The 12,895-nt window shown below is 40.8% G+C and overlaps 1 protein-coding gene across 2 annotated transcripts in view; it reads left to right on the forward strand.

Annotated features, from left to right (window-relative positions):
• SMAP1 (small ArfGAP 1) overlaps nucleotides 1–12,895 on the forward strand; it is a 1,000,428-nt gene that overhangs the window by 339,333 nt on the left and 648,200 nt on the right. For both annotated transcript variants that reach the window (XM_086926470.1, XM_086926471.1), the window contains exon 4: nucleotides 9,955–10,030. In XM_086926470.1, the coding sequence (XP_086782596.1) occupies nucleotides 9,955–10,030 (76 nt within the window). The remainder of the gene's footprint in view (nucleotides 1–9,954; nucleotides 10,031–12,895) is intronic.

Consider the following 12,895-nt stretch of genomic DNA (forward strand, 5'->3'; position numbering starts at 1 on the left):
TCGTCTTTGAGTTTGGCGGCATGGCTCCTGAGATAGTGCAATATGGCCATCTGAATCTTCCCGATGATTGCATGGACATACTGAAGGAGTCTAAGAGACCTTCCACTCGGACTTCATATGCTTACAAGTGGAAGAGGTTTTGTATCTGGTGCCAGTCTAAGAACCATGACCCTACGACATGCAAGGAAGATGTCATCCTTCCTTACCTTTTGCATTTGGCGCAGTCTGGCCTTAATGTCCATTCCATTAAGGTTCATCTTGCTGCATTGACTGCCTACAGGAAATGCCCTTCACAGACTTCCTTTTTCCAGATCCCTGTGATCAAAGACTTTCTGGAAGGCTTGAAGAAAGTATTCCCTCCTGTCAGGCTTCCCTCGCCTTCATGGGAATTGAATGTGGTGCTGTCCAGATTGATGAAGGAGCCTTTTGAACCTATTCATAAGGCTTCGTTGCAGCACCTGTCCTGGAAGGCGGCGTTCCTCGTGGCCATTACATCGGCCCGCAGGGTGAGTGAAATTCAGGCGTTGTGTTGTACTGAACCTTATACTGTATTTCATGCTGCTAAGGTTGTTATGCGTACTCACCCTAAATTTCTTCCCAAGGTTATTTCTGATTTTCATGTCAACCAGACTATAACTTTGCCTACGTTTTTTCAGAACCCTTCATCCCCAGCGGAGAGGTCTCTCCATTCCCTGGATGTTAGGAGGGTGTTGAAATTTTATCTGGATAAAACCAAGGATATTCGTAGGTCTGACCAGTTGTTTATCAATTATGGATCGGTCAGGACGGGTCTTGCGACCTCGAAGCAGTCCATCTCTAGGTGGATTGTGTCCTGCATACAATTGTGTTACCAGAAGGCTAATAAGACCTTAGGAGGTAAGCCTAAGGCTCATTCCACCAGGGGCAAAGCTGCCACGACGGCTCTGCTCCGTAACGTGCCGATTGCTGAAATCTGCAAGGCAGCCACTTGGAAGTCGGTTCATACCTTTGCTAAGCATTACTGCCTGGACACTGATGCCAGGGCAGACGCTCAGGTTGGCCAGGCTTCGCTGCGGAATTTGTTCGCACAGTAGTGGCGTTATGTATTTATTCTCCACCGCCGCTTTGGTGTGGGGATGGGCTTGCCATTCTATTCACTAGATTATGACTATACACAGAGATCCCCTACTACAGAAGGAGTAGTTTCTGTCCTGTAACTCCAGGTCTGTAGTAGGGGTATCTCTGTTATAGTCATAAGCGCCCGCCCTCCTCCCCGGTGGAGACTTTTTTCATCATTCAAGAATGCGACAGGTCTGGCGTGCTTCGCCTTCAAAAAGAACTGAAGTAAGAGGGACCTGCTATGCATTCTGGGATACTGGGAGAAGTTCTGGAAAGTTCTCTTAAAGGCACAGTATCCTATTTAAGCCACATAATGGCAGCCTATGGGGCTTGTCTGTCCCTGCCTTCCTCTCTATCATTCCTGAGTCTTTGACTGGGGGAGGCAGGTTTCTCTATGGTAGAAACTAGCAGGCTGTACTGTGTGTGGTGAATTTTGGTGGAATTTCTAGTTGAAGTACTGGACAGTGTAGCCTGTGGATATAGGCTGCATTATTTGTCTTTAAATTCTCTCTTAAGTGTCTTTGCAGTTTCTGCATTATTTTGACAACTTAAGAGATTATTTTTGATTGCCGGGGTCCACGCACATGGGCGGGACTATTCACTAGATTATGACTATAACAGAGATACCCCTACTACAGAACTGGAGTTACAGGACAGAAACTACTCCATCTTAAGGGTCACCTTATTCCATTTAAGTACACACCCTTGAGTGGATGAAAATAATGTATTAATGCCTAATTGGGGATGCAGTTTTTTTACGCTAGCCTTGATCCAAGTCCGGTAGAGGCTAATAGGATTATGGGAACTGTGTGTCCGCCAAATGACTTTATAATTGTGAATGAGTGGTACAAACGAGCCTGACAAAAAAAATATTCAATAGTTGTAGAAGCCCCCTTTCCAATAAAAGTTGGATTTTGAGACGCAATGTGAATGTTGCCACTAATATTACAAGAAAAAATCCAGGTTAAAAATCACAGACCAATTCATTTCGCATTTCACATTGTGGTGTATGTTCAATGTGCAGAGGCCCTTCCAAGTCACTTCTGTGCCCATTTCCACGCTAAAACAATTAACAGCACACTAATGTAATTTAAAATATCCCATAAGTACCACCAGAATAAAAACAAATCAGATTCCCATCTGGAGCATTCTAAGAAAGCCTTCAGGGCTACAAGTTGGACTGAGTTCCTGGGAGCAGCATTAGGATTGCAAAATGTCAGCAACATTAAGCTGATTATTTTTAGAAAAATATAAAAAGTGCAAGCAAAAAAGGCAGCATAGAATCATATAATGAAGCTTAACAATCTAAACTGAGGGCGACCAAGTTGGCTAGATCACCCTTCCCCCTTCCTGAGATGGCGGAAATAACTGATGGAAAAAAAAAACCTAAATCCATCCACGAAAGAGTTAGACAGGTTCCAGGTTTCCTGGAGACAAGTGACTCTGAAACTGTTGATAAACTCTACTCAAGCACAATTGTCTTGCTTACTACTCAAGCCTGCTATATTCCAATTTAAAAATTCCAATGTGAGGGAGGACACTTCAGTTGCTTTAATAGGCCTCCATGCCAGTCATCTATATCATTAAAAAATAGTGGGCAGCTAAGATTTGAAACAAGCCAATCGTTGGCATCCAACAAACTATTCACGGTATTGATTTTAACATGTGCCATTTACTCGATAGGTGGCTAGGGTTTGGCATTCACTGGTGTACAGGGGTGAACGGGTGATTTAAAAAAAAAAACTAGGGTTCAGGTCAGATATTGGTGGGGGTGACGGCTCATAAATAAGCCTTCCTGAAAGCTCACCCTAGTCAAAATTAACATTCACCCACTAGTTTCTTTTTTTTTGCCCTTTCCAACCCAATCAACACACCTTACCATATTTATGTGCTTGAATAAATACAAACCCCGCCAATACGCCCATTGCACCTTTACCGGGTAACCATACTAAGTGGCATACTGGGGTAGACTGGTGTGCCATCCAAGAGAAAACTGTGTACGAAGGAAGAGGGTGCCCAAATAAACATGAGCAGATATGGGGCAAATGGATTGAGCCGCTGGACTGAATCTCCACAACACGGGTGGGCTCACGCTTCAAACAGACAGGGTAAATCGCTTGCAAATCTATTGAAATGTCTAACATATTACAAAGTGGTGCCATGTTTACCTCGTTATTTAAAAATGCCAATAAAATTGGTTATCAAACCGGATAACCATGAGGTCTAACTAACCTAGTTGTAAAAACCCTACTTAACAGACCGAATGATCTGGTGGAACTCTGCAACCATGGGGGGTTTGCAGTGGCCAATGATGGACTACTCTGTGGTTCGCAACTCCCTCCTGTGAGTTGAGGGGGGTGTTCTGGGGCATTCCAAAGGCTGATAATATGCCCTGAGACCCCCTTTGCTCTATTCCCGCCTCTCAGCTTCAGACAGAATAATTGAGGTCCCACCAGTGCGTGGGTGTAAACTTGAAGAGTTCGGCCCACAATCCTCAGAAGACCCCACCACCCCCTCAGCAGACCCCTACAGGAGGAGTGCTCCTTTGGCTCTCCCTGTGAGGGATCCCTAATTTTCCGCTTGGGCCAGGGGATGCAAGTCCAAGGAAGCCTCTACAGTGGATTCATGAACATTTGCTACCAAGGTCAGTAAGTGCTGAAGGGCTATCCTAGTTAGATGGATCCCCAAAATTAAGTGCATTTTAGCACCAGAAGTGGAGGTCTTGTTACAGGCCGGACCTGAAGCTTTACAGGGACAACTTGTGTCTACACTGAGTTCTTCTACTGTCAATATTTCATCCATAACACGCCCACCCCAGAAGTAAAAAAATAAATTATCGAGAAACTCTGATGGGGGCCCTTGGTGGTACTGCAATTCGAATTAGCAGGGTTTTTTCCGCTTAACCATGATGTTCCTGAGGACAAGGGTAGATGAACAAGAAAGGGCCTGGCCCTGCTGAGTTCGGGCGTAGACAGACCTGCATTGTAGGAGTCTGTTGCGTTCTAATAGTGTTTGCGCACAGCCTCCTAGCAAGAGTGAGGGGCTTTCTTGTCTATTCAGTACTTCTTCAGAACCTACAAAGTTAATCGGCATCCCCCGCTGAAAGAGTTTATGTTCTATGTAGAGCATTTATGCCCCACCTCCTGGCAATCATGGGGGTCCTTCTGGTCTATTGAGTCCTTTAGAGCCCTGCAAATCCATCTGTTTAAGAATTAGCTGTTATACTACCCCGTTTACTACTATGAAAGCTGTGTAATGAAAAGTGAACATGCAACTGTTGAATGGGCAATCCACAGAAGTAAGAGCAGAGTCGGACATATCATTCTGTATTTAAAGAAAGTATGTGAAATATAAACTCCAAAACAACTAATACAAAGGCGGAGCCATAATCAATATGGCTGTTGCCATCATGATCGGCATCTGTAAAGACAACCAAGCGACCATTACAAAAAATGCACATTATCTAACTAAGGAGGCAATCAGACATATTCATGTCTAACTATGTCACATAGTGTTGCCAGTAACAGAAGCACAATGAGAATCAGAAGTGTCACCACTACTCTCACAAAAGTGAACTATTCATGTCATCAATGTTATGGAAACACCAAACAAACTTTTGTGCAGCTGCCTATCCGCACTTGTATGGGCTACTGGCTTCAACTCGCCAGATTGGGAACAAAGTTGACAAAGCTGCAAATCATGATTAAAAATGTTTTTTTTTTAATGATTCCACCTCTTTACACCCCACAAGGACTAATTACTACAGCACACCCTTATGTTTAAAACAACACCAGCACATGCCAATACACTAAAAAAAATTACCACTCAGTAAGTAAATCATGGCCTATCCATACATGTAGGCTATATGTCCACAAACACCCTGCTTGCTTAAAGTGACAAAAGTCACACCTTCAATAGTAACTGCAGGAGGCCTCAGTCCGAGTGTACAACTAGTTTTTGCCGGAGCGAAAAGCCTTGAAGACAATGAAGACGGAAAGTCACGGACTGCTCCACATGAAACAACCATGAGAGCGGTTCAGGGAATGGAAAAAAACCTCCCTACATACCTTTACATGGTCCGTCGTCACTCGCAATGTCCTGTCTGCCACAGCAAGAAACAGTGCTCCATGCGCATCCGTTAAAAAGACCGTTCTTGGCAGACGTCACATGACCTCTCCAAAGAAGCATCTGCGTTTTGAATTTTGGGAGATGTGGTTGGGTTTTCTTTAAAGGGTATTATCATCTGGCTGCCTCAAACACCGATGCTGAGGCCTAATCACAACTAAATCATGCCACTAAATGTTTGTGTCTGTTATCAAAAACACGCCTGTGCGCCTTTAATTTGTGGGGAATGAAGTCCAACAAGGGACTACTCGTGCAATCTGAGTTTTTCTTTATTATGTAGCATTTCGTCTGGCTACTTCACTGATACTGAGGCTTAATCTCAAGCAGGACAAGTCACTAGGAGCCCAAATCTAATTTCAGGAGATAGTCTGTACGCCTCAAGTAACCTAGCAATTGAGTCCTCATTTATTGCTCTCCATATATAAATAATAGCCACCAAATGTCAAGGATGCCCACCTTATGTAAAATGCCCATCAGGAGTCCTGTTTTGCTAGAAAATGGCAGTAGTAGCACAGTGCTCACAGCTATAATGAGAAAGGAAGAGCATCTACAGACTACCCGGGAGGGGTGGTTGCCAATTGCAAGTAGAAAGCCACCAGACCACACATGCACACACACACACACACACACGAACATGTGTGAACACAGATACACATATGCTCATTATTCTTTCTACTTACCTCCACAACCAGTCTAAGCTCCCAGAATAACTACCAGTCTTGCCACTTGATTCAGTCAGTGAAATGCTGCCTCCTTTTCCTCACAACAGCATGGGTGAGGTCCTAGCTTACGGCAGTTTTCCAAAAGATCTGCATGTACATTCTGCAGATCCTACAGCAGACCAGGAGAGCTTAAGGCATTGTGGAAGATTAACAAGCTGTGGATACGATGGATGTCCAAGCCTTTACGATCTATTATTTACATCAATTTCTTCGGATAATCTAACATTTTGACAAACGTGGATCCTAATCATCCCTAAAGAGATCTGCCCACAGAATTGGTCCACAGCCATCAATAAACCCTATATGAATGACTTTGGGCAATCTTTAATTTTCTGTGTTTACACGGACACTTGAATGATCTATACGACAAGCTCTTCACTACAACAGTTTTCCAAGACAGTATATCTCTTATTAAAAGCCTTGAGGAAGTCACTGGATGTAACAAAACATGTGTCGGCTCTTTCTGTATCTGCTCACTTTAACTAATGCACATCATCTGTAAGGAAATATTTTGCCATCTGTACCTATTCTGGGACTAACTTTGAGTGAATCTGATTTTATCTAATAACTGTTACAGTGTTGCTTTTAGCTTGCATGTTTAAAGAAAGAAACTTTTTGTTTGTAATAAATTGATGATATTTTATTCAAAGAAACTTTGTCCAAATCGATCTCTGGGTTCCTACTTGTGATAGAATAGAGTTTTTCCATATTGGTGTAAAACTTAACAAGGTTACATATTTGTAATTCCAAAAATGTAGGAGTGCTGGGATTCATTCAGTTGCATTGTGGAAGATGGTGGGGAGGGGCGGGGTCTATTATTTTCTCACATTTACTCTGAATACGTGCTAAAATTCTGTGACAGTCGGAGGTGTCGATGTGCACGATTTACTCATATCTGGCAAATGGTATGTTTACAGCTTTGGATAAAGGGCTTACCAGGATAGAGAAAGGTACTGCCAGGAAAAATTGAAATGTATCATATAATAATCTTGTAATGATGTGTGGAAAAATACAGACTTGGTAGAAGAAAAGTAACCAACCTATAAATTCTTAAAATAGCTAATTTTAAGAAAAGTAGAAATGTTTAGACAGCCCCAATATGCTTTCATCTGCAGAAATCGGTCACTCTTTCCATCCCTCTTGATATAACTAACAAGGGAAAAAGAATCCTTTCAATCCCTCTACAATGCCCCTCTGCCCCCCCCCCCACCCCCACCCACACTCACACTCACTATCACACCTATCCTGTGTCTCCCCAGGAATATATTGTACAGGCTTACCATAACATTATGTATGTGGAAGTGGCAAAGTATTTACAGTTGCCAACACAGAATATATTAAATTACAATCAACTTAAAAATAATGTTTTTTGCATAGAATACCAAGTCATGTTTTGATTATCTCTCTGTGGCCAATGAAGTATGGTGGATATAAAAAGCTATTTGAGTAATGCTTCTTTTGTTAACAAAAAAGTGCAGAAGCTGTAAGCCTTTTCTTAGGAGCCTGCCAGTGGCTTTCTCGCCTTGATTCCCTCTCCCAGGATTGACTTTAATGACTATTCATTAAACTAAGACCTTAAAAACATTGTAATAACCAGCTTCAGTGCTTTTCTTTTTCCTCTGTTTTTTCTCCATAGTCGACATTTACCATTAATGTATACAAGCTTACAAGTTAGGCTAATCAGTTGTATAATTTTCTTTACCACTAGTGTGCATCATGTATGTTTATTTTCATCACAGTGAAGAAAAATGCACAAGTACCATCTGTTCGCATCCAGTTTGTTCTTTGAGTGAATTGTGTTCTCTTATGCTGACAACGCTGAGATTAAAGAGTGTAGTTTATAACCTATGTGAGATTTATCCATCTAATGCCACGACTAATCTGTATTCCTGCAGACAATAGATCTATTGTATAATCAATGGCCACGTGGGTTATTTTGTTTGTGTATAAATAGCTTATAGTGGTCATGCTTGATATCACTAACAAACAGAATAGGAGACCTGCAAATATCTTTAGATTTGATCATGTCCCTGCTTGGCATAGCAGGTGGGTCGATCCAGTAACATTCCTGTATTTCTGTACATCCTACAAAGTCTTGCCTCTCTGGTGATTCTCGGCCAGGATCCTGTAGTCTCTAAACCATGGAGGATACCTTGTCATATCAGCATGTAGTTGTGTCAGAAACTGTTGGGCATATATAGCTAAGGCTGGCCTGCTTAAAGGAGAGAGAGAGGTTGGCGTATAATTAGAAATCTTTAATACAGCCATGTACGAAGGACTTAATTTATACCTGGCTTGAACTGCAAATTAGTTCGCAACACGAAAAAGGTGGCACGCACTGTTGCTGCACTAACTGAACAGTTAACAATTACGCACTATAATTTCCACTCTTGCCCACCTCCTAAGACCAGCCACCAAAAATGGTCTTAACATATAAACTTATTCAACACAATAGTGGAGAGGCAAAGCGTATCTATACTAATTTGTGACTTTAAATGCCATACATATGAGTCAATACAGATGACAGGAGTAAGGGTATTCCAAACGGTGACGTGATTTTCAAATGCTTTTATTGTGTCATAAAATCCACAGCCAAAATCCACAGCCTACGCGTTTCGCCCAAACACGGGCTTCTTCAGGGCTGTAAATAATATATATACAAATCGTAAATACAGTGTAAAAACACAGTGTAAAAACACACATATATACAGTCCATAATTCAAAGACACAAATATGACACATTACATATTTTAAAAAATCCTATTTACAATTCTCAGTATCAAGTCCTGAAGAGAAAAAGAGATTAACCATAGGTCCATTAGGAAGCATAGTAATTAAACATCATCATCGGTAGGACAAATAAGTTAAACCGAACAACAAAGTTGTACATCTCAGCGTCTAGAGCAAGCAATCCACGATCAACCCCTAGTTGAATGTTGGTGTTATATGTTTCTATATTGGTTGGTCATTTTAAGACAGAAGGTTATGCCAATATCGATTTACCAATGCTTATACATGTTCACAGATTCGATGTTATTGGAAGAGAGAGGCAACAGGCTTTCCACCTAGCCAATATGACCCTTAAAATATAGGTGGTAGGAGCACACTGAAGTAACGGGGATGGCAAAGGATTAGCACATCATAGACTATCATCCTGGGAGTCTACTTATGAAGTCTACTAAAATTTGGAACAATACAATTGAAAAAACGTTGTTATTTATAAGTGTTAAAACCAGAACATTCAAAGGTCTACCTTAAAGCATTTGAAAATCACGTCACCGTTTGGAATACCCTTACTCCTGTCATCTGTATTGACTAATATGTATGGCATTTAAAGTCACAAATTAGTATAGATACGCTTTGCCTCTCCACTATTGTGTTGAATTGATCTGCAAATTGCCTGGAGTCCCAGCATAACCAAAGTAAAATCAAGTTATTCAGTTTGTTTCCTGTCATAACTGTAACACTCCTTTAGGTTCCTTCTTCGTTATGGTAAGTAGAGGGCTAGTATCCAACCTTGAGACTACGAATTGTTTTAAAATTTTCAAACACAAACAAAACAGTTTCTACTTTTCCAAACATTTTTTTAAACATTTAACTATTACAAAGAGTTTTGCATGGAAGTGGGGAGGGAAACAGACTACTGGTATTGTGCCAATGTAATGGCTGCCAAGGGTGAACAATGGTGTCACTTTGGATGCATTACTGGTCATAAACAAAACCAATAAGCAAATATATACAGAACACTTAGAAAGAGCACAATGCTCCTAGTAAACCAGAGATGCGTGATGTTTAAGGGATTTATAGCTCAGTGTTTTTTCTTAATGTATTTGACAACTGCCATGTTGATGACTGTCTTGTAAATAAAAACAGTGCTCTATCTGTATTGTTTTAGTATTGTAATACAAAAACATTTGCATGCTAATGCCTTTTGTTATACTGTTTGATTCAAACTGTCCTGTGTAGCCCCTCCATTTTCAACATTTTTCCTTAAGGTGGAAATTTTTAGATCTGTGGAATTTTTCATCAGGGATAAATATGAAAGGAAGAAATACTACGACAAAAGTGCTACTTTTGCCAACGCTGTAAGTAAAAAATATATATATATTATTATTTAATGTTTTTTCGTATTTCCATCATGGCACCTTTAGTTGAGGGCACTTTAGAGCACTGCTTCTTTTCATTTGAGTTGTAAATGTTCAGCTCAGTTCTCCAACTTTAAAGTAGGTGGGTAAAGCGGCTGTTTACACAGGTTCTTCCTCTAGGCACAGATCCATCTAACCTTGTGATATCCTTAGTATATTTTCAGTGCTATCTATAAATGGAATTGGTTGTCTTAGCTCATGTGCTAGTGAGCAGATAGCTGTTCAAATGTACATAACAGTTGCCTAGAGTGAGTCTCGTAAAAATGGACATTGTATAATTATTTACTTAAGTCTTTTTAATTATTCATATATCTTATTGTTTTGTGTCAGAAATTGGGTTATTAATTTGGGAGAAGGGTTGTCCCTACCAGCTCAATACACCCACACCGGTTAGGTGAAAACACAGTTCTGGGAGAAACTTGGCTCAACCCTTGGTAGCTATGGCACAACAGAAGCCAGTCCCAGAGAAGCGTGCGCTAAGTTCAAGTAGTAGAAACAATTTCAGAGTAAAGAGCACAATACAGTTTAATTCCCAAACCGTTTTAGAAAAACAGAGAAAAGTATTTTGAGCAAGAAGGCACCAGTAACATCAAAATAGGTTAAGGTGCGCTGGGCATAAGGACTTAAATAGTTTAAGGCAAAAATCAACTATTTGCACTGTACAAGGGCATAGGTACAATTTCGGGCAGACCTCATCGAGCTAAGATTGTACATACCAAGCCGGTTGTCCCGGTCAAAGGTTTTGCTTTCAGATGTAGTCTCCAACTGATGGTAAATCTTCCTAAACAAGACAGGGACAAATCTGGTTTTCTCTCATAGTGTAGACAGTCTAGTAGGGATGTAGAGATGAATAGGAGAAGTCTTTCCTGGCATCTCAAAGTAAAAAGAGGTAGTGCTGAAGTTGCCCTTATGCCTGTCAACTCTTCCTGTGCACTCCCAGATTGCTACCCCTGCCAAGTGGTTACCATTTAACACTCATTGGCCTTTCCTGGTCAAAGAGCCAATCCATTGTCCTCTGATTCAGAGTTGTCAACTTGTCCAGGCAAGGTTGTGCATTCCGGCTTTGGAGGTCTGATGAGTGGCAGAACTGGGTTTAAGCCAATTCTGGCAGCCTTTACATTTGTACAAAGTCGATGTTCTGCTTAAGTTGTAAAAACATCTGATTTCCATCGTAAGTCACATTTTAAAAACGAATCCAGGAATAACGTTGAACCATTTTTCTGTCTCTTTTATTAGTGGATGTGGAAAATAAAGACTTGAATCCCAACTAAGCCTATTTAAAAAAAGAGTTGTCAGGCCTACCGAGTGAAATAGCTTTTGAAGTGTATTTCTCTGAGGCACACTAACCCAAATATGTTGTGACCCCTATTTTCTTTTTTATAAATTAACATGTTTTTGATACAAATATGAGTAGTGTATTTATACACTGCATCCCATGTGTGACACTTAACGTAACTTTCCATGCCAAAGATGTGTTTTAGGCATCATTTACGGTGGATACATAGATAAGTTTATTAAGGCCAAGCAGGGCGTTCCAACTAGAGCGAAAGTGAAAACACTTTTTCTACTGTAAAGCAGTGGCAAAATGTAGAGTCCCAAATCCAGCGACAATATGGTCCAGAAAAACTGGGTGATCATGCAGAAAAGGCAGATTTGCTACAATGTGCAATTATTATGCAGAATCTTACACTGCTACATATTTGTAGGTTTTCTCTTGAACGGTGTCTTGATCCTTTGTTAGGGTTTTATTATACTTTAGAAGTATACAAAGTCTGACACTGGTGCACGAATACACTTTCTACATCTGGTCACGAGTACATTTCGTGCATAATTTTCCACTGAAATTGTGCGTCATGTCCCTTCGTTTCCGCAGCATTGAATCCTTTACACATTCATCTGCTTGTATCATTCCCTGACTTCAGGCTGGAAATCCATGGTACATTAAAATAGCAGTAGCACGTGTAAAATGACCACAGGCCCTAAACAGCATTGTTTATTTAGTAGCACATTTACCTCATTAGAAAGAACGCAAACTTCAGCCAAAGAGGTGAAATGGTAGGCTCTTTTACTCCCTGTGGATGCCACCATAGCTTTGATTTCTACTGCACGTGCTGTGTGAGAGCTCTGATCTAACCTTTCTGTAAACATAAAACTGTTTAAAAAAAAGTTTGTGCCCTGGATTTGAACCAGCCTTATCTTCAGCACTGAACTACTGTGAGTTGGGATTAGGGAATATGCTGTCTTTTCCAGGCCAGAGAGATCTTTATATCTGGCAGCAGCTGCCATCAACTGTCATCATGGCTAACAGAGAGAATAAATAGCTTATCAAACCTTGTTTATCTTGTGGACACAAGAAGATTTCCATTGATGACTCATTTTCAGTGCATTATTGCCTTTATCCAGCTCATAAGATATCAAAATGTGAAATATGTAAAACTTTTACAGCTAAGACTCTTTAGGACAGAGAAAGGATGTTGGCATCTTCTAATGGAGATGAAACCCCTTCAGAAGAATATTAATTGTAAGGTGCCCCTCCAAACACTTCCACGAAGGCAGCACATAAGCGGTGACATATAGTTTCCTGAACTTGACTTGTTTGGTACAGTGCTTGCGACCACCTCTTCAACTTTTACACATTGAAAGCAGTCCTATGAATCAGTGAAAAAGAAATCATCCAAAACCATGTCTCTAACCAATAAAGCATAATTGATGAGTCGTCGATGAGATCTGCTCTGAATCTGATTACCACCCACTGGACCATAGACGTTGATCATTTCGACAATGGGACTAGAGCCATTGATGTCA

Source organism: Lissotriton vulgaris, chromosome 6 (assembly GCF_964263255.1).
Source record: "Lissotriton vulgaris chromosome 6, aLisVul1.2, whole genome shotgun sequence".
Classification (NCBI taxonomy): Eukaryota; Metazoa; Chordata; class Amphibia; order Caudata; family Salamandridae; genus Lissotriton; species Lissotriton vulgaris.